This window comes from Canis lupus, chromosome 8 (assembly GCF_011100685.1).
Source record: "Canis lupus familiaris isolate Mischka breed German Shepherd chromosome 8, alternate assembly UU_Cfam_GSD_1.0, whole genome shotgun sequence".
In the NCBI taxonomy this organism is placed as follows: Eukaryota; Metazoa; Chordata; class Mammalia; order Carnivora; family Canidae; genus Canis; species Canis lupus.
In genome coordinates this window covers 72,996,441-73,015,793 of record NC_049229.1, presented here as the reverse complement: position 1 = coordinate 73,015,793, position 19,353 = coordinate 72,996,441, and the positions used below count along the sequence as shown (strand labels likewise).

At 65.8% G+C, this 19,353-nt stretch overlaps 2 protein-coding genes across 5 annotated transcripts in view; one reads left to right on the top strand and one right to left on the bottom strand.

Annotated features, from left to right (window-relative positions):
* The window catches only part of BRF1 (BRF1 RNA polymerase III transcription initiation factor subunit), a 51,757-nt gene extending 33,088 nt beyond the window's left edge, over positions 1-18,669 (top strand). Inside the window, exons 1-14 of one of the 4 annotated variants that reach the window (XM_038545947.1) lie at positions 1,564-1,727; positions 3,469-3,618; positions 4,467-4,560; positions 5,502-5,628; positions 6,120-6,159; positions 6,242-6,334; positions 10,795-11,064; positions 12,421-12,482; positions 12,906-12,987; positions 13,062-13,117; positions 13,636-13,892; positions 16,743-16,794; positions 17,140-17,308; positions 17,557-18,669. In XM_038545947.1, the coding sequence (XP_038401875.1) occupies positions 3,537-3,618; positions 4,467-4,560; positions 5,502-5,628; positions 6,120-6,159; positions 6,242-6,334; positions 10,795-11,064; positions 12,421-12,482; positions 12,906-12,987; positions 13,062-13,117; positions 13,636-13,892; positions 16,743-16,794; positions 17,140-17,308; positions 17,557-17,594 (1,422 nt within the window). In that variant the 5' untranslated portion in view covers positions 1,564-1,727; positions 3,469-3,536 and the 3' untranslated portion in view covers positions 17,595-18,669. Of the gene's footprint in view, positions 1-1,563; positions 1,728-2,766; positions 2,916-3,083; positions 3,232-3,468; positions 3,619-4,466; positions 4,561-5,501; positions 5,629-6,119; positions 6,160-6,241; positions 6,335-10,794; positions 11,065-12,420; positions 12,483-12,905; positions 12,988-13,061; positions 13,118-13,635; positions 13,893-16,742; positions 16,795-17,139; positions 17,309-17,556 lie in introns of those variants that run through there. The other 3 variants (XM_038545948.1, XM_038545949.1, XM_038545946.1) reach the window with 3 other exon arrangements.
* BTBD6 (BTB domain containing 6) lies at positions 72-2,209 on the bottom strand. The gene is made up of 4 exons (XM_038545950.1): positions 1,818-2,209; positions 1,622-1,712; positions 1,388-1,506; positions 72-1,269 (listed from the first exon to the last, which is right to left on the bottom strand). The coding sequence occupies exons 1-4, from the start codon at positions 2,207-2,209 to the stop codon at positions 237-239; spliced, it is 1,635 nt and encodes a 544-aa protein (XP_038401878.1). The 3' UTR covers positions 72-236.
* Positions 18,670-19,353: the final 684 nt, after the last annotated feature.

Below are 19,353 nucleotides of genomic sequence, written 5' to 3'. Positions count from 1 at the left end.
GCACCCCAGGCTCTGGCTGTGCAGAGGAGCCTCTGGTTCCCAGCTCTGGACTGCAGCTGACTAGTACGAGAGAAGTACAAAGTTGGCGAAGCCTTTAATGGGGTCAGGAAGGCAGCCAGCTGGGGGACGGGTAGCACAATGTCCTGCACTTCCCTTCCCGGCCGGACCAGCTGCAGAGAAAGGCCTCCTCATGGTGCCCAGCAGAGGGCAGGGCATCCACGCCAGCCCAGGGCCCCTCAGGCATAGAAGATGAGCTCGGGGATCTGCCCACCCTGGACCCCGGTCCCGTTGGTGCTGTCCGAGGAGCACTGGAACTGGAAGGTCACCTTCCCACACTGTACTTCCGTCATGCCTTCCTGCCCGAAATAGCTGAGCTCGCTGCCATCCAGGACGGCACTGGCTGTGTAGAAGGTGTCCTGCTCGACCTGCACGGGGTGTTCAAACCACACCGAGAAGGTGTTGCTGGAGCCGTCCGACACAAACTTGGTCAGGTTCTGAGCCAGGACCACCCCCAGCCGTTTGAGTTCGATCTTCACGCTGTACTCGGCTTTCCCGGAGCTGGACCCGTACAGGCCCAGCCCTGCAACAAACACCCTCCTGTCCACGGCAAACTGGATGCTGTCACAGCGCCCACGGTAGCGCCACTGGTTGCTGCGGTAGGCAGAAGACTGGAACCGGTGGCACCGCTGCGGGGCAAGGCCCTTCCTCTTGGTCAGGGGGAAGTTGAGGAGGGGCTTGTTGGATGCCGTGTACCATAGGAAGATGTCGTGGGTCTCCTCCAGGGTCAGGATGTCCGACTGGGCTGCGCCGTTGGCAAACTCCTCCAGGGTCATGGTTGGAATTCGGACCAGATAGAGGGCAGGCCCCAAAACGTGCCTCTTGTTGCGTGGGGTGACCGGCAGGCCCTGCCTCTTGCACTCGGCTTCAGCCCAGTTCAGGACGGCCTCGAAGACCACTGCCTCCTTGGCGTTGAGGGCCTCCCGCGTCACGATGATTTCCAGAGTCTGCCAGTCGATTTCGCAGAAGCCTTCAGATCTCAGGGCCATCTCGGCCTGAGCATCAATGACCTCCCAGCAGCGCTGGGTCAGCTCCGGCTCCTCAAACAGCCGGCTCTGGGACAGCAGGACACAGGCGTTCTTGGCTTCCAGGCTCGTCTCCAGGAAGTTGACACAGGCTTTTGCTAGCGCGGGGACGATGTACTTCTTGGCGGCGTAGAGAGTGGCCAGCACCGTGTCGGCCTCCAGGTCAATCTCGTCACTGTACATGTACCTAGGCAGGGTGGGGGCCGCGTCACGGGCTGCGTGGGCCCTGCCGCCGACCCGGGCCCGCAGCGTTCCCGCCTCCCCGCCTCCCCGCCTCCCGACCCGCGGCTCCGGGGCACACGCACCTCAGCAGGATCAGGAAGGCCGCAGGCTCCACGTCGGGGATGTGGATCTCCGACTTGACTTCTGCCAAGTCGCCGTAGAACATGGCATAGAAGACGGAGCTACCGACGGCCAGGACGTACTGCGGGGAGAGGGAAGCTGCCCTGAGCCCCGCCCCGCCCCGCCCCGCCCCGCCCCGCGGAGGCCGAGGAGGGCCACCCCGGGGTGCCGGGCGGCCGGGCCGCGGCTCGGCTCACCTTGTGCGCGGGCACCCTGCGGGCGGCTCCCGGGGGCCCCACGATGAAGTGCACGTCGGCCATGAGCTCGTTGTTGAACATGAGCGCGTTCCTGCGAAGGGCAGAGGCAGGCTCGGGCTCGCGGGGGCGCGGGCGGGGGCGCGGGCGGGGGCGCGGGCGGGGGCGCGGGCGGGGGCGCGGGGGCGGCCGGGCTCACCTCTCGCGCAGGGTCGGGTGGAAGGACTGCCAGTTGGGGCTCTCCAAGTTGTTGTTGTCGGGCGCGGGGGGCGCGGGCGCGGGCGGCGGCGGGGCGGGCGGCGGGGCGCTGGGCGGGCCCTTCCTGCCGGCGGCGGCGGCGGCGGCGGCGTTGGCGTTGCTGTTGGCGATGTCCGTGGCGGCGGCGGCGGCGGCGGCGGGGTACAGCTCCGCGGCCATCTTCGCGGGCAGGGCGGCCTCCGCGCGCGTCGGCGGCGCCCCGTGCACCCTCGCGCCGCGCCGGGGTCGGGGCCGGGGCCGGGGCCGGGGCCGGGGGGGCGGCTCGGCGAGCACCAGGAGCGCCGTGAGGCACTGCGCCACCCGGCCGTGCAGGCAGGCCAGGGGCAGCAGCATGGGGCCGCGGCGGGCGCTGCTGCCTCGGGCCGCCCCGCCCCGCCCCGCCCCGCCCCGCCGGCGCGCAGCCCGAGTCCGAGCCCGAGCCCGAGCCCGAGCCGCAGCCCCAGCCGCAGCCCGCAGCGCGGCCGCAGGGGGCGCCGTCCGGCCCGCCCTCGCCCCTGCCGCCGCGGCGCCCGCACGTCACGCCCGTCACGGCCGGGCCGGCCCCGCCCCCCGCGGGGGACGTGCGCGCTCCCGGCCCTGCGTCCCGGCCCCGCCCCCGCGCGGAGGGCGTGCGCGCTCCCGCCCCTGCGTCCCGGCCCCGCCTCCCCGCGGGGGGGCTGGGGCGGGGCGGCAGGTGCGCAGGCGCCGGCGGGAGCGAGGGGGCGCGCGGCCCCGGGGCGCAGGGGGCGCGCGCGCTGGCCCGGGCGCGGCGCTGTGGGGCGTCCAGGGCCCCCGCCCGGGTGCGGGCACGCGCACGGCCCCTCGCAGGTCGCCCCCGCCCGCCGGGCCCTTCCCTGCCCTCCCCGGCCGTGCGTCCGGCGGCTCCGGGGCCTCGGGGCGCAGGGTCCGGTGCGGGGGCTGGGCCGGCGGGTCCCCACGGCGTCCGCCCCGCGGCCCCCACGGCCCTGGGGACCCGGAACGCCTCGGGGTGGCCGCTCATCTCTGCTCCCTTCTGGGAACCGAGACGGGCAGAGGGTGCAAGGGCCCAGAGCGCAGCCAGGTGGGCCCCGAGCCGGGGAGGACGGCTCAGCAGTCCCGGCCCCGGGGCTCCCGGCCGCCCCCAGCCTGGCCCGCCCCCTGCTGGCCCCCGCCCCCGCCCGGGCAGGGCCTTCCCAGGTGACCCCGCCGCGACGCTCTGCTGCGCTGTGCCCGAGGCTGGCAGGGGGAGGGGGCCTGCGCGCGCCCCCGGGTCCCTCCGGAGCCCTGCCTTGCCGACTAACGTGGCCGCTAGAGACGCGCTCCCGCCCGCAGACGAGGGCAGAGTCCCACCGGCAGATGCAGGCGGCAGACGGGGGGAAAGGCGCTCGCCGTGGGGCGTGTGTACAACCTGCGGCTGCCCGCGGGCTCAGCACCCTGCCCCGAGGCAGCTGTGGGAGGGACGAGGGACGAGGGACGAGGGACGAGGGCGGGCACCCCCAGCCCAGGGTCGGGCAGGACTGGGAGGGGTCGCCCTGGCGGAGGCCCTGCGCCACGTGCCTCCTGGGCCTGGAGAGGGGGGCGGCTGCTGCCCCAGGACTCGCCCTGGCCCCGCTGACGCAGTGTGTCTGCCGCAGACCCGTGCCTCTACATCCCCCGCTTTGCCCACCTGCTGGAGTTCGGTGAGAAGAACCACGAGGTGTCCATGACAGCCCTGAGGCTCTTGCAGAGGATGAAGAGGGATTGGATGCACACCGGCCGGCGGCCCTCGGGCCTCTGCGGAGCGGGTACGGCGGCCCCGCGCTCACCCCAGCCCCGGCGGCCGCAGGGTGGCTCCTGTCCTGACTTGGCGAGGCCGAGCGCGTGGGTGGGGGCGGCGGTCTCCAGAGCTGACCTGGCCCGGGAGCCCGGGGGGCAGGGCAGCACCCGTGGAGGCCGAGGCCGCGTCCTCACTGCAGAGGGCGCCCCAGCCCTTCAGACCGTCTCCTTAGCCCCCCAGAGGGTAGCTGCCCGGTCTCCCGTCTGAGTCCTCCCCCTGTGCCTGACACCCTGGGGTCTGACGTAGCCCTGGGGCCTGGAGTCCTCCTGGCAGGCCCTGACTCCTCTCTGGCGGCCCCGCCCCCAGCACCCCTGCCCCACTCCTTCCTGGAATGCCAAGGGTCTGCGCATCTGCGCTCCTGCACCTCGGCCACCAGCAGGACCGTGTCCCCTCTCAGCCTGCGTTCCAGGCGCACGGCCAGCTCGGCCTCCCGTAGTCAGCCCACCCCCTTTGCTCCCCGACCTGGGCTGTGTCCCCACAACCCTTACCTTCGTGGACAACCACCAGGCTCCCCAGAGTTCACTCACTGACTTTGAGGGGGTGCGCGAGGTTCTCAGAGACGTGTTTTAACCCTCTTTATATTTGAGGAAGAATGTGTGGTGCAGCATCTCCTCCCTTTTTAAACCATAGTGTAGTTGGATGGAAAGCAGCGTGTGGCTTTCGGGTGTTGGGACGGTCACATATACTGCGTGACCGTTACCCGCGGTGAGGCCGGGGACTGGACCGAGGCCCCCCAGGCAGGGCTCTCACCGCCGCTGAGTACTGTGCTGCTGCTGCCTGTTCTGACTCTCGATTCCCCGTCGTGCTCCTCTCCAGCACTTCTGGTTGCAGCCAGGATGCACGATTTCCGGAGAACCGTCAAAGAGGTCATCAGCGTGGTCAAGGTGTGCGAGTCCACGCTGCGGAAGAGGTAGGTGGCGCTCACTCCTGGCCTGGGGCTGCTCAGAGCCACCTCCTGGTCTGGGTCCAGCTCGGCCGGGGTCCTCGAGGGGCCTCCTGCCTCCCCTCCAGGGCGTCTTGGTCAGCCCTCCTGGTGCCACACCAGCTGCATCTGCCGTGGGGACACTTCCACCCCGAGTTTCTCTCTAAAGTAGGTTGGGGGTTGGCTGAGAGCTGACTGACTGGTCGGGGAAGCCAGGCTCAGATGAGGGCCACCACGCCATGGGAGCAGGGGCTCACGGGCTCTGCTTTGGGATGGAGCGCTCAGTCATGGGGCGGCACAGCTCTGCTCCAGCATGAGCTGCACATGGGCTGTGACTGGAGAGTCACCCACTCGACCACAGGCAGACCTTTCACTGTAGCTGTTTACACCACGAATCTGGAACATTTGATGGCTGTTTCTCAACTGAGGTCCTTTCCCGTGGCAGTTTCCAAAGGCAGATTAAAAGGAAGTGTTTCGCTCATTTGATTTTTAAATCTATTTAAAAATTTTTCATTAAAATTTAAAAATTTTTTCAAATATTTTTATTTATTTACGAGAGAGAGAGAGAGGCAGAGACACAGGCAGAGAGAGAAGCAGGCTCCATGCAGGGAGCCCAACGCGGGACTCGATCCCGGGTCTCCAGGATCACGCCCCAGGCTGAAGGCAGCGCCAAACCGCTGAGCCACCCGGGCTGCCCCAAAATAAAAAGTTTTAGATGTTTTATAGATCACATAAGACGTAGGTAATTTGTAGTCAGTGACCACGTAGGGCCTCCTTCCTTCTGGGCCTTCTCTGAGTCTCCCCGTGGGAGCGACAGGCGTGCATGGCCTTTCCTCCCTGGGGCCTGGTGCTCGTAGCTGAGCGTGGCTGGGGTGCTGGGCTGCCTCTCTCCAAGGGCCCTGGGCCCCCTGCAACATCTCTTGTTCCAGGCTGACGGAGTTTGAAGACACACCCACAAGCCAGCTGACCGTGGACGAGTTCATGAGGATCGACCTGGAGGGGGAGTGTGACCCCCCTTCGTACACAGCCGGGCAGCGGAAGCTGCGCTTGAAGCAGGTGAGCCCCCCGCTGGCCTGGCCGTGCCTTGCCTGTGTAGCCCGAGAGTATCTAGCAGCATTTTCTAGATCTCATGTTTCACGTTCTTATTTTGAAATAAGTGGCTCAGTTGCAAAGGCTAGACTGGGTCTGCGTCTACACGGCTTGCGGGGAGACGTGGACAGACAGATGGTGGGGTGAGGCGCTGAGGGGGCAGGAGGGGCACCGCTGCTGCCCACTAGGGGTGGCACACGGAGTGCCGGGTCTCGAGATGGTCCTCCCGCCTTCCCCGCAGCCGTTAGGGTCTGTGCCAGGCTCAGCCTTGGGTGCCTCGGGCACGGTGCCTTGGGCAAGTGCTGCCTTGCTGTGGGGCCCAGTTGTTAAGACTTATGGGGACAGCTGGGGACCCTGGGCCGCCGCTCCGTGGAGGGCCTCCGGGCACCCTGGAGGGTGCTGCTTCCCGGGCTGGTCTCCTCGTTTCTTTGCTGAACGTTCTCATTGCTTTGTTTCAGCTTGAACAAGTTCTGTCCAAGAAACTGGAGGAAGTTGAAGGTAACCAAGCGATCTTACGTTACAGACGCCGTCTCCTCCGAGAAGCGGGGTTTGTGCTTACTGTGTGCTTTTGTCACGTCAGGTGAGATATCCAGCTATCAGGATGCCATCGAGATCGAGCTGGAGAACAGCCGGCCAAAGGCGAAGGGCGCCCTCGCCACCCTGACTCGGGACGGTGAGTCCAGCCGCGACCCACACGGCCTCGAGGGGCCAGCCCCGCTCACTTCACTCCTGCCAGGCACGGGTGCAGGAGTGTCTGTCTGTAGCCACAGGGTCCTACTTCACAGGGTTCCACTTACTGCCCCGGCCGTTGGCCGCCTCCCGCCGTGACTTGCTATGCTGAATGTCCGGGGGCTCCCCCAGGTTCCAGGCCTCGGGGGAAGGCTGCTCCTCAGCACCTGGATCCTCCTTCCAGACTGTTATGCCCCCTCCCACCAGAATCCCTTCCTGCCGCCATTGCCTGCGACCTCCTCGGGGTTTCCTTCCCCACGTCACGGCTCCCCTGCACCTCTGTTTCCTACTGGGGCGTTGCAAAGCTGCGGTGTGTGTTCTTGGGTGGATCCTTCTGCGCACACGTGGTCTTGCTTTCTCTGCTGGACGCTGGCGCGTCGCCGTCCTTCCCAGTCCTCTGGGGCTGTAGGTCTACAGCTGGGCCCTGTTGCACCGCCTGCCTGTTGACCAGGACCAGGTGCCGAGTAGGCGCTGGAGCCAACGCTTCTCACCCATGCCTCAGACCGTCTGAGAGTAGCATCTCCGCCCCTTCTCTAGCCCAGGGTCTGCCACCGATCGTATTTCCTCGCACGATCTGAGACACCTCTTGCCCACCTGCGCCAGCCCAGTGCCCTGTCGACTCCCTCCCGAGAGCGGGCGTCTCTGCGCCAGGCCACCGCCCTCCACTGCTGCCGTGAGCGGCGTCCTTCCCCTGGTTTCCAGGTGCTGCTCCTGTGCACTCGTGTGTTGGGAATTGTGTTTGGGCTCTTGGTACTGTGCTCTTGCTCACTGGGTTTTCCATGTGAGTGGTGTGTTCTACAGAGAGGGCTGCCTCGTGATTGTCACTGACGTTCGGGCCCCTGATGTCTCCCGCCACCAAGGCCAGGGCCCGGCCCTTCAGCGCCCTGCTGAGTCGCCGTGGTGGCGGCGGGCACATGGCCTGGCTGCCTGCGGGGCCTGGGTGCCGCCCAGGACACAGTGCAGGCTTTGGGCTGAGACGCCCTGGGAAGGATGTGCCCACCCACTGTCCCCCCTGGGTGTTGTGTCGGCTGTCGGTGAGCGTCTCTAACGTCTGGAGGGCTCGTGGAGAGAACATGGGGTTTTCTGGGCGTGGTGAGCGCAACCTGGCATCGGGCTGCCCTGCCCGGGTCCCACAGCAGACTTGGGCAGTCACGCGTCTCAGGATGCGTTTGATTTCGTGCCTCCCACAGATGTGTCCTTTCTCCGCCTTTCTCCCCCTGCCTGGGTTTTCTGGTTTTCGTAGCTAGTTAGAGATTTCCCGTGAGTGCCGTGTGCGTCGGTCATAGATCGTGCTGCCTCCCGTGTGCTGAGTCAGCGACTCCTGCTTCTCCCTCTGCGCGCCTTCAGCCTCGCCGTGTCCTGACCTTTGGGGTCACAGCTTGATCTTTGGGGTCACGGCTTGACGGATGTACTCTGGGGCTTGAGGCGGCATGTGTGCCGGGCACCCCCAAGCCTCATCAGAGCCTCTGGGACACTGAGTCTCAGCTGGCGTTTCTCTTTGATGCTAAAGTTTACGTGAGGGGTTTACGGTCCTGGGGGGATGCCTTTGGTTTTCAGGTCTTGGTGTAAATGTCCATGTTCATCAGTGTGCCCGGGGGTGTCACGGGCACTGTCCTCCGTGCCATCTCCTGTGCGCTTGTGCTTGGAGATGCCCACGGGAGTGTGCGTCCCCCAGGGCGTCACCAGCTCTGGTCCTCATGCGCTCGCCCGCTAACCCCTTGAGGACGGAGGTGGCCAGTGTCGGCCTGTCCCCACCGTGCCCCCCACAGCCCCCGTTTGCTGGCTGGCGGGCGTGTGTGGTGGCGTGCTCCGGGTGACGTGGGAGGCCCTCCGCAGGTGTGCGTGTGCAGCTCTGCTCCCCGCCCCGGCCCTTCCCCCGGGCCCTCCTCTTCTGTATGGCACAGACTTGGGAGCGGCCTTGTGAGCCGCCCCGCAGCTTTTCTCCTCTAGCACTTGGGGCTCGTTCACATGTGGCCGAGTGACTTGTCGCGTGGTGTTCTCTGGACCCTGGGGAGGTCTGGCTTTGTGCCGTGGTTTTCTTCGTGCCATTTCTTAGGCAACGCCTACCTGCGTGCCCTGCCCCAGCCGTGAGGGAGCTCCCCACCTCCTGCCCCCTCTCAGCTTCTCACACGTGTTCCCCCAACAAGACCGTCGGGACACGTCCGTCTTCCTTGCTCCCCACGGTTATCCAGACCATTTCTGTGTCATCGGGATGGCAGACGTGTCATTCCCTCTGTCTGGCCCGGGCCCAAAAATAGGTGGGGTCGTCCAGCCCCCTTGGTTACAGGAGGCTGCCTGGCGAGGCCTCAGCTCCCGTGTTCCCTTGGCTCAGTGTGCCGTGCCACCACGTGGTGTGCCGTGGGGGTGCAGGCAGCAGGGCTGGCCTCCTGCCGCCAGCCTCGCTGCGGGGACCTGAGGTGACACACAGTTCTGACGGCACACCGGGGAAGGGACCGGCGAGGGCAGGTGGTGATTGGGAAGTGAGGGCGCCTGGAGGTGAATGAGGGGGCCTGGTGCTCACGTGGGGTACGGTGGGTGTGGGGGGGTCCCGGGCGGGGGCAGGGGCGGGGGGAACAGCACGGTCTGACTCTGGTTGAAGGGGAGAGTTGACACGGGAGTGGGAGCCACCTGGGAGCAGTGAGGCCAGCGGGGAGGCCTCCAGGGCGCGTGGCAGCTGAGGCCCGGGCCTGGCTCTCAGGCGGGGGTACCCACACGTCCGGCGGAGGTGCAGCAGATGTATCAGGAAGAGCCGTCACTCCCACGATTTCTCTGCTCTCAGGGAATCAAATGGTTTCCTGTCCCCAGAGAAACACTTATTGTGACGCGTTATCCTCACGTGTGTCTCGGTACTTACCCAACTTTTAAGTATCGTGTGTTGGAAAAGTAGAGTAGGGTGTTCCGAGGTGTGCTTTTTTTTTTTTCTTTTTTAAGATTTTTATTTTATTTATTCATGAGACACGCAGAGAGAGGCAGAGACACAGGCAGAGGGAGAAGCAGGGTCCCTGCGGGGAGCCCCACGTGGGGCTCGATCCCCAGGCAGGGATCTGCCCTGGGCTGAAGGCCGCGCTCAACCACTGAGCCGCCCAGGCGGCCCTGAGTGGGGGGCCGTTCAAATGTTAAAAATTAAAACATTAAAATTCAAACGTTAAGAAATAAAAAATAAAAACCAAACATTCATAGGTGACGTTTTAGCAAATTCCGTGGAGGTGTAATCCACGTACGACGAACTATGAACCTGAAACGCAGCCCGGGGGTCCCTGGGTGGCTCGGGCGCTGAACGTGGGCTTCCGCTCAGGCTGTGCTCCCAGGGCCCTGGGATGGAGCCCCGCGTGGGCCCCTGCTCCGCGGGGAGTCTGCTGCTCCCTGCCCTGCCCCCGCGCTGTGTGTGCGCTCTCTCTCTGCCTTTTTCAAATACGTGAATAAAACCTTTAAAAATGAAAAATGAAAAAATAAACTGCAGTCTTTGGTAAGTGTTGACAAACACGCACACCACAAAACCGTTGCGGTGGCTGGAATTGCGAACGTGCGCACCCCAGCACCCCCGGGTTGTCACCGCGCCCGGCTGCCTGCTGCCACCAGGGTCTCACATCTGTGGTGTGTCCTGGTTCCCCTTCGGCTCCTCTGCTCCGCGTGACTACGTGGGCCCGCGTGCACAGCTCCCCGTCTCTGGTGCCCTGAAGTCACCCAGGTGTCGGGTCCAGCCGGGGCTGAAGGAACATTTGTGCGCAAGCGTCTTTGTGGACGTTTACCTGCTTCTGTCCTGGACAAGCACCGAGCTGCTCGGGTTGGCAGCCCGGCATGTGCCCCAGCCTTGGAGGAGCCACCCAGTGTCCCCTGACGTGGCTGTGGCCGCAGCCGCGCATGTCCCCCCACTGGAGCAGGGGCTGCTCCCTGGCCCGCCGCTCCCAGCCCGGGGGGAGGGTGGCGCCCGGGGTGGCCCAAGTCCCCGTGTAGGCCTTTTGCCCGCGTTCGGTCGAGGCGTGTGTTTTCCTGTTACAGAGCTTTGAGGGTTCTCTGCGGCTGCAGACACAGACGCTCACAGGAGGGCAGAGCTCGAGGTGCAGCAGTCCTGCTCGGGGGTGTTTTATGGGTTGCTGTCGGCATCCCATCTGGGAAACTCGGCCTGATTCAAAGCCACAAACGTTTTCTCCCTTTTTTTTCTTAAAGCTTCTATGCTCTTAGCTCTTATTTTTATTTAGATTCAGTTTTTTTGCAGCATGAGGTGTAGGCCAAGGGCTCCTCGTGTGCACGTGGACATCGGGCAGCTGTGACAAGGTGCGACTCGGTTCCCTAAGTTGGTGTCGTAAATGCCTTTTGCAGCTGGACGGCCGTGTTTCTCTGCACAAAGGTGGGGCTCCCTGGCTTTCCGCCTGGTTCACAGGGTGTGTCAAATTGTGTCTGTAGGCTCTGTCGAGGACACCACGTCCAGCTTATTTGGTGAGGAGGACCCCGAGGACGAGGAGCTGGAGGCTGTGGCCAGCCACCTGAACAAGGACTTTTACCAGGAGCTCCTTGGCGACAGCATTTCCAGCAGCTCTGAGGTGGCAGGAGGCGCCGAGGGTGGCAGCAGGCCCCCTGCCCTGGAGTCCCTGCTCGGGCCCCTGCCCACTGCGGCCAGCCTGGGCATCTCAGACTCCATTCGAGAGTGCATCTCCTCCCAGAGCCAGGACCCCAGTGAGTGCCTGGGAGCCCCGGGGAAGGGTGGGGCTGGGGCAGGGGGTGCTCCTCTGGGCGGGTGGGGTGAGGCTGTGGCCGGCAGATCTCAGGTCCAGGTCACCCCTCCGCCTCCATGGGAGATGGAGGTGCTGGGCTGTGTGAGCCATCGTCGACCCCAGCGTGTGCTGACACCCCGAATACCAGCAGGGCTTGTCACCGCCTCCAGAACCCTCCTGCACGAGCCCAGGTCCCGGCCAGAGCCCGTGCTTGATTGGGTTGTGGCTGCAGCTCCCTCCTGCCCGTGTGTGAAGCCTGGGGCCAGCCTCTTCTCAGGGGACAGGGACTGGTTTCCCTCCAGCGTCTGCGTGAGCTGGAGGGCAAGTGCTGAGTGAGGGCGCAGTCCCCATGCTTGGCCCGACGTCTCCCGGCCCCCGTGCTGCCGGTGCTGAGCCGCCTGGGCAGGGGTGGTGCTGGCAGCTCTGGGAGGAAGGCCAGTTTGGCTCTGCTACCGTGTACTCCCAAGAGCAGGCTCTGGCCCTCTGCTAGGACAGGCTCCCCCAGGCCCCCCGGGCTGCAGACCTCTCCTGCCTGGTCTCCGGGCGCCTGGGACTTGGCCTCTGTCCGCTGGGAGCCTCTAGAGGGGTGCTGCTCAGACATTTATCACGTGCCTCTGGGCAGGCATGGTGGTGGCAGCCGTGCGCCTGCCCCGATGGCAGTGGCGTCTAGGGTGACGGGGGTGGGGACACAGACCGAGCTGTACTTAAGAAGCAGGAAGAGACCATTCTTGCGGGAGCTGAGGGAGGAGGCAGTGAGGCAGAGCAGGGAGGGGCATGAGCCGTGTGCCCGAGCACCAGGGAGCCTGCAGAGCCGCAGTGTGCGGGAGAGCGTCCCAGCCGGCCCACGGGCTGTGGGTGGAGTTGGGCGGGCTCCGCAGAGGACCGCCTGGCGGTCAGGGGCAGCCGACAGCCGGGGCTGCCCTGGTTCCCGGGCTGAGCAGATCTTGCTGTTGACCCAGCTGGGGCAGGAGGAGGGTGGGTGGGGGTTTGATGATGTCCTGAGCACATCGCCGAGGGCTCCCTGAGGGCCCTGTCCTGGGCCGGTGGGTGGAGAGCCAGATGACCCGCTCTCCTGCTCCGTAGGTGCTCCTGTCGTCGGGAGCCCAGAGGCCTGGTGGGGCTGCCTTGCCTGTGGCTCTGGTTTAGCCTCCTCCTTGCACGGAGCCCTGAGGTGTGAGCCACACACTGTGCGCACAGAGCGGGGACAAGGGGGCTTCCACGAGCCCTCGGCCTAAGCCCCCAAGACGGCCTAGAGGGTGTGTATGCTTGTGCACCAGAGCTTGACCCCAAACGACACTGGTGCTGTGCTTCCCTGTAGCGGACCCGTGTGGGGACGGCGAGCTGGACCTCAGTGGCATCGATGACTTGGAGATTGACAGGGTGAGCATCCACACGCACTGAGCGCCCTGTCGGGAGCCCAAGGCTGCTGCGGACGTTCATGCCCATGGGGATGTGGCGGCCGTGCCGGCTGTGCCGGCCCTGCCCACACCGGTCCCCACAGGCTCACAGTGGCTCAGCCGGCAGCCCTGGCCTCCCCAGGCAGGCAGGGCATCCCCCATAGTGCTCCACACAGCCCCCGGGTCCCACGTCCCCACAGCTGGTCCGGCCTGGCCCCGGTGCCCGCGTGCTGGTGTGGGGACACAGGCCCCTGCTGCTGGCCATGGGCAGGCTGGAGGTCGACAGGTGTCCTGCCTGGCTCCTGGTGGTGGGCCTGGGGCCCCGCGGGTCCAAGGCCACCCTTGACTGGCTTGGGCGGGTGGGGGCGCCCTGCTGGCTGAGACCTGAGTGTGCTGCTCTGTCCAGTACATCCTGAACGAGGCGGAAGCCCGCGTGAAGGCCGAGCTGTGGATGCGAGAGAATGCGGAGTACCTGCGGGAGCAGAGGGGTAAGTGCCCGCCCCCCGCCCGGGAGCCCAGGCCCCGGGGCCCACGCTCATCCTGCCGTGTGTGGACTTTACAGAGAAAGAAGCAAGAATAGCGAAGGAGAAGGAGCTCGGCATCTACAAGGAGCACAAGGTAGGGCTCGCTCACGTGTGCGGGGCCGGCCTGGGCCTCCAGTGGCGCGAGGGCTCCCAGGGTGGCAGCCTGGGACAGAGGAGGCCGGCCCCCCTCGGACAGATGCCGCCTCTGGGTCCCGGGAAAGCCTGCTTGTCTCGTGGTCAGTCCTGTTGGGGTCAGTCCTGGCTCTGCAGCTGCGCCGAGCAAGAGCGGCAAGAGTCAGGCACACCCCAGCCAGGTCTCTGCTCCACTCGAGAACCTTTCTGGCAGGGAGTCAAGGAGGCCAGAGGCAGGCGTGGAGCTTGGGGTCGGGGTTTGGGACCCTTAACCGCGTGGCAGGAAGGCTGGCGGGCAGGGGAGGGGGAGGTGGTGCGGGGCCCTGCACACCTCAGCTCCTTGGGCGGGGTCCCCAGCAGACTCTGTCCAGCCCCGCCCCTGGTATCCAGCTGTCTGTTCCCCAAATCCCACGCAGCTCCTAGTGGGTTTGCAGGCTTTGAGATCCCGCAGGGGGCGGTAACTCTCCTGTTTCCGTTGAGCCCAAGAAGTCTTGCAAGCGACGGGAGCCGATCCAGGCCAGCACGGCCGGGGAGGCCATTGAGAAGATGTTGGAGCAGAAGAAAATCTCCAGCAAGATCAACTACAGCGTGCTCAGGGATCTCAACAGCAAGGGCGGGGGCAGCGTGCCGGGGGAGGACACGAGGGCCGAGGAGCGCGCCAGCGCCCGGAAGCTGTCTCGGAGGAAGACACCTGCCAGCCGGAGCGGGGCTGACCCCGTGACCAGCGTGGGGAAGAGGTACTGCGCCAGGAGGGCCGGGTGTTGGGCCCGGGCAGGGGCGGGACGCCTGGGGGTGCTCTCACCACCCGAACGCTGGGAACGAACGTCTGGGGGCTGAGGAGGGGGCTCCTACCCCGGAAGGGGTCCTGAGGCCACGGAGCGTGTTCCGTCTCAAGGCTCTCCCGAGGCAGCCTGTTCTCCTGGGAGGGGCCGTCCGTGCAGCCCTCCCCTGGCTGCGCACTGCTGTCCCTGCCGGGAAGGAAGAGCAGGGAGAGAGCCAAGAGCAGACTGCCCACCCTGGGGGCGGGGGGAGGGTGGTGAGCGGATCAGGGCAGAAGCCATGGCCCGCGCCGTGGTCCCGAGGGTCCTGGCCATGCCGAGCTGGCCCTGGAGGTCGTGCACCTGGTGCACAGGTGCCCTGGCCGGCCTGGATGCTGGCGGGCTGCCTGGAGGGTATATGTCGGTAGCAGTTTAATGCTGGTTCATCTGAGAAGCAGAAATATTGTAGTTTGCTTTATTTCCTCGTAACTCAGTGTAAATGTTTTCCAAGGTTTTTGTGATGCTTCTTTTTTAAAATTTATTTAAGTCACATCTACACCTGATGTGGGGCTCGAACTCACGGCCCCTGAGTCATGCTCTCCCACCTGAGGCAGCCCAGTGCCCCTCGGAACGCTTTTTTTTTTTTTTAAGTTTTTTTTTTTTTTTTTTAAGACTTTATTTATTCATGAGAGGCAGAGAGAGAGAGAGGCAGAGACACAAGCAGAGGGAGAAGCAGGCTCCATGCACCGGGAGCCCGACGTGGGATTCGATCCTGGGTCTCCAGGATCACGCCCTGGGCCAAAGGCGGGCACTAAACCACTGGGCCACAGGGGCTGCCCTCAGAACACTTTTTATGACTTGATCCTTCTGTTCCCTCGATCCGCAAGTGCCCAGCACAGCCTGTCACCGTCCAGCGTCCTGTGTTCCCTTCTGATTGTGGTCGGGGGCAGCGCACCCCCAGCCTGTCTCCCGCCTGTCGGTGGACCCTCAGACCATGAGAGACTCTCGGGAGACCCTGAGTCCTTGGGGGCTTTGCGTCCAACCCCCCAGGGTCTCCTTCCTCTCAGGCTGCCCTTTGGAGAGGGGGCGCACCACCCCCTTGCTGGGGCCCGGTCACTCTGCTCACGGTGCAGAGGGGCTGCCCAGAGCTGTGGCCCTGCCCTTGGCTGCCTGTGGACAGACAAGCCCGTCTCAGGGGTCTGCTGTGCTCCACCACTGCTAGTATGTCTACCCTCCAGGCGCTGGTAGGGTGAGCAGGATGGGGGCCAGGGGGAGGGGCGTGCTTTCCACACGCTCATTGGCCCTCCGGGGGGCTGCTGACAGCTGCCGGGGCTGCTTGCAAGGGACCAGGGGGTGGCCAGCGTCAGGCCCAGACCCCCACCTCCGTGCTGGCTGCCGCACACGCCACTGACCACCATGAGGCCTCTCCAGCCGGTGGACGGACGGGCCAGCTGCCCACCTTCTGGCTCCAGTGGCTCTGGTCTCTGCTGGGCCTCAGGTGGTTGCTGCTGTGGCGTGAGCCTCCCACGGGAGCTCCTGTCCACCTGCTGCAAGCTGTTACAGCGTCCATTCCCAGTGTCCCCGGGGCTTCTTGGCATGTCAGTCATCTGAGATCCTCCGGGATGCCTCCCCCACCAGAGGCTAGGGCAGGGTCCCTGAGCCTGGATGGCTTCCGTGGCCAGGGCGTAGGAGGACAACCTACCTCTCGGGGGGTCCCACTGTCCCCCTGGACAGGCCAGCATCATCCGAGGAACGTCGGTAGGCGGCCCTTGCTCCTCTGTTCCTTGCGAGTGACGGTGTGGAAGGTGATCTGGCTTCTGTGTCTGGAGGAGGGACAGTAGAACCGTCGTGTCACACTCGTCTTCCAGCCATAGGGAAGATCAGGGCCAGGGATGGCCCAGCGGGAGGCGTCTCCCACCGCAGCCATTGTCCGCGGTCCCCACTCGTTCTTCCTGAAGCAAACCACCCAGAACCCTGACCAGGAACAGCTGGGCAGACTGCCTGGAGAGCCCGCAAAGCAGTACAATTTTAGGTCACCTTTAGAGAGAGAGAGGGAAAGGGAACGTGGGTGTGCACACAGGTGTGAGCAGGGGTAAGGAGAGGGGTGGGGAAGACTCAGGGCTCCATCCCACGGCACCCAGCCAACTGCCCCAGGTACCCCCAGGCACCCCTCCCTGATTTTAGGTTTTTATTCGTCAAATGACAAGCAGGCATCAGACCTGCCTGGGACTGTCTCCCGTTGGTCTGCATAGCATTTAAGGTGAAATTTGGATTTGTTGGCAACGTTAAAAAGTTTTCAGAGAAAAATCCTGATTTCTGGCTTCTGGCACCTGCCCCCCATCCACCCCCATTCCCAGCACTGCGTGTGCCCCCGTGACTCAGGGCCAGCTGCGGTCACTCACGCAGGTCTGTATCGCGTGGACGCGTGACCGTTTGAAACACAGATTAGAGCCGTGTGTTCACGGAGGATAAGCTATGGCCGAGCAGGCACAGGTGGATGCGAATGATGGGGCGGAAGAGCTGCTGGTGACCCAGAAAAGGCAGGAGGAGGACAGAGGACAGAGGGACGGGGACGAGTCACGAGGCCTGCAGGGCCTGCTGGGACGAGGGACATCAGAGGGAGCCCTGGGGAGGGGGTCGGGGAGGTAGTCAGGGCCACGGGTGCTGCGTCTGGGGGCAGGAGTCGGGGGGGCTGAGCCCTCGCGGCGCATCCTATACGTGGAAGAGTGGCCGGTGCCACCGCCCGAGGCGTGCCTCTCGGCAGGGCGCCCGTCCCCCGACCGCTGGCCACCGCCTGGACTGAGGCCGCTATGCCGTGCTTGCTTTCAGGTTGAGGCCGATGGTGTCTGCGCAGCCAGCCAAGAAAGCGGCGGTGGGAGAGGTACGTTGTGTGGCCACCGCCGAGTCACCACGTCTGCGAGCAGCTGAGCAGTCCGGCTGTGGCGGGAGGGAGCGTGGGCCATCCGGGCGCGCACACAGAGGGGCCTGGGCGTCTGCTGGGTGCCGCGCCGTGCTCGGGCGGGCTGCCCACAGGGCGAGGCCATGGCAGACCGCAGGCTTTCTGGGTGCTCCTGGGTGGGCACGGGCTCAAGGGAGGGGCTGCTTGAGGGGTCGGGGGCTCCACAGGTGGGAGCGTCCAGGGGACGGCAGGGCCAGTCGGGCTGCGGCGGTGGGGCCCGTGCCCCGGGGCAGGCGGCCTCCCAGAGCCTGTGCTCCTTGGTTGCAGACGGTGCTCCCGAGCCCGCCCGCCCTGGGAGCCGAGGCTGTCAGGCCCGCAGCAGTGGTGGAGAGCGGCCCGGTGTCGTACCACCCCGAGGAGGACCCCGACGAGGAGGACCCCGACGAGGAGGACGGGGAGCCCTGTGTCAGCGCCCTGCAGATGATGGGCAGCAACGGTGAGGGGGTGATGGGCACCAGGTGGGGCGGAGTGGGGTGCTTCAGAGGAGAAGGCACAGGCCCTCGGCCGCACCCAGGCCTCTCGGCTTCGGGACAGAGACCCTGGGAGGTCGGCTGTGTCCCTTCTGAGGCCCTCGAGTGCCGGAAGCTGCTGGCCAGGCCCTGCATGTGCTGAAGGTGCCACGACGGCGGGGGGGCCAGGTGCGCAGCGCCCCAGGGCGTCCAGTTACCCTCTGTGCCTCCGCAGATTACGGCTGTGACGGCGAGGAGGACGATGGGTACTGAGCCGCGGCCCCACAGCCGGTGACGTCTGGCCGTGGGCCCTGCTGTGTCTGGAGGGGATCAGATGGGGCCTCAGGTGGCCCGCCTGCCCCGCAGCCCTCGCCGCAGCCACTCCACGCCTCCGTGGCACTTGCTGCCGGGACCACGTCTGGAGCACCGTAAGGCGCTGGACCAGTGTCTGCGCGTCCGGTCGGACGTGGGGCTTACAGCCCAGGAACGCTCACAGGAGGCTCGGTCCAGTCCCCTGGACGGACCCTGAGGCACGAGGAGGCCCGCTCTTAGAAGTGAGTGTGGGCCGGGGGGCTGTGGTACCCCGCTGTCCGCCCTTACGGGGCCAGGCGCCTGGGCGCCCACCCCTCCGCGGGGCTGAGGAACGCTGCACCCACTCCCCCCCACCCCGCTGCTGCGTCTTCAGCCAGACCCCGGACTCTCCTGCGCCTGGCCCCAGCGTAGCCAGCCAGCGAACTGAGTCAGCAGCACTGCTCAGCAGACGTGGGACAGTGGGCTCCACTGCGCCCAGGTGCACAGCCGCCCTGGGTGGTGCCCTGCGCCGCCGTGTGGCCGGCCTGGATGTCGGGCTGGCCCTGCTACACGGAGCCGGAGCCAGGCGGAGCGGGAGGTGCTTCTTGTTCGAGCCGGAGCCTGGCCCAGTGTCCACAGGGGCACAGCAGGCAGAGGGTCCTCAAGCCCAGCTACTCTTCTGGATGGTTCCCGCCACCCTCAGCTGCCCCTCGGGGCCAGGCCTCGTCTCTGGAAGGCTCAGGGACCACTTTCCAGGCCTCAGCGTGGGCATCACTGCTCTGGACACGGCCAGAGAGGCAGGGCAGATGCTCGTGGCCCTCGAGACGCCAGCCGTGGTCACTCCACCCCCTGCAGTGGCAGAGCCAGGCCATACTGCGTTCCCAGGGCCCAGCCCTCCATCTCCGGGGTGGGCCAGGACCCTCCCAGAGTGCAGCAGAGTCTGCAGGTAGGGGATTTTCAGGTCCTTGGCTGCACCTGCCTGGACCCTGGGGCCCCTAGAAGGCTGGACAGGAGAGTGGGTTTAGTGAAATAGAAAGATCCATCACTTGAGCAGAAACCCAGTGAGGCTGTGTGTGGCGTGTGCTTCCCCGTCTGGCTCCGAGGCCTGCTCTGGAGGGGTGAGGCCACGCGGCTGCCCGACCAGCAGGGGCGCGACAGGCACACAGCAGGCAGGCTGGCCCACACACCTGGCCTGTCGTCAGACGTGCGAGGTCTGTCCCTGGCGTGGGCTCTCCTGGCTGGGGCCTCTCTGGGGTGTTCTCCGTGCCAGTCAGGGAGCGGAGCGTGGGCCGCCCAGCCAGGGACAATGGGCCCGCGGGACCTCCGGGTGGAGGTGTGGCAGTGGCTCCAGACGTGGTGGAGTCGCCTTCTGGGACACGGGGCTGTGTGTGTGCACGGCAGGACACCTCCGCTGGGAGCTTGGGTAAGAGGAGGTTTCTGGGTGGAGGCCGCAGGGGGTGTGCGGTCCTGCAGCTGCTCCCTGCAGGAGCTGAGCCTGCAAGGCAAGGGAGGGCGGGGATCCTGTAGGGGGTGTGCAGCGGGGGAGGGCACGGGGGGGGGGGGCTGAGGCCCCCGAGGCTGGACGAGGTCTGGGGGCAGATGGCAGGGACCAGGTGTGCTGTGTGCCTGCAGCAGGGGGTCCAGCCCCAGGATGTGTGGGAGACGGGCCAGGGCAGAGGGGCTGGCGGGAAGGACGTATCCCGAGAGGACGTGGTGAGGAGGGTGGTGGGGACTGTTCCAC

What these genes read in the sequence shown, in the direction of transcription:
- BTBD6 (XM_038545950.1), bottom strand. Translation starts at nt 2,209, where the DNA reads ATGCTGCTGCCCCTGGCCTGCCTGCACGGCCGGGTGGCGCAGTGCCTC. An exon ending in CACCCGACCCTGCGCGAGAG is followed by an intron (nt 1,713 to 1,817) that starts GTGAGCCCGGCC and finishes TGCCCTTCGCAG; the next exon opens with GAACGCGCTCATGTTCAACA. An exon ending in GCCTTCCTGATCCTGCTGAG is followed by an intron (nt 1,270 to 1,387) that starts GTGCGTGTGCCC and finishes CACCCTGCCTAG; the next exon opens with GTACATGTACAGTGACGAGA.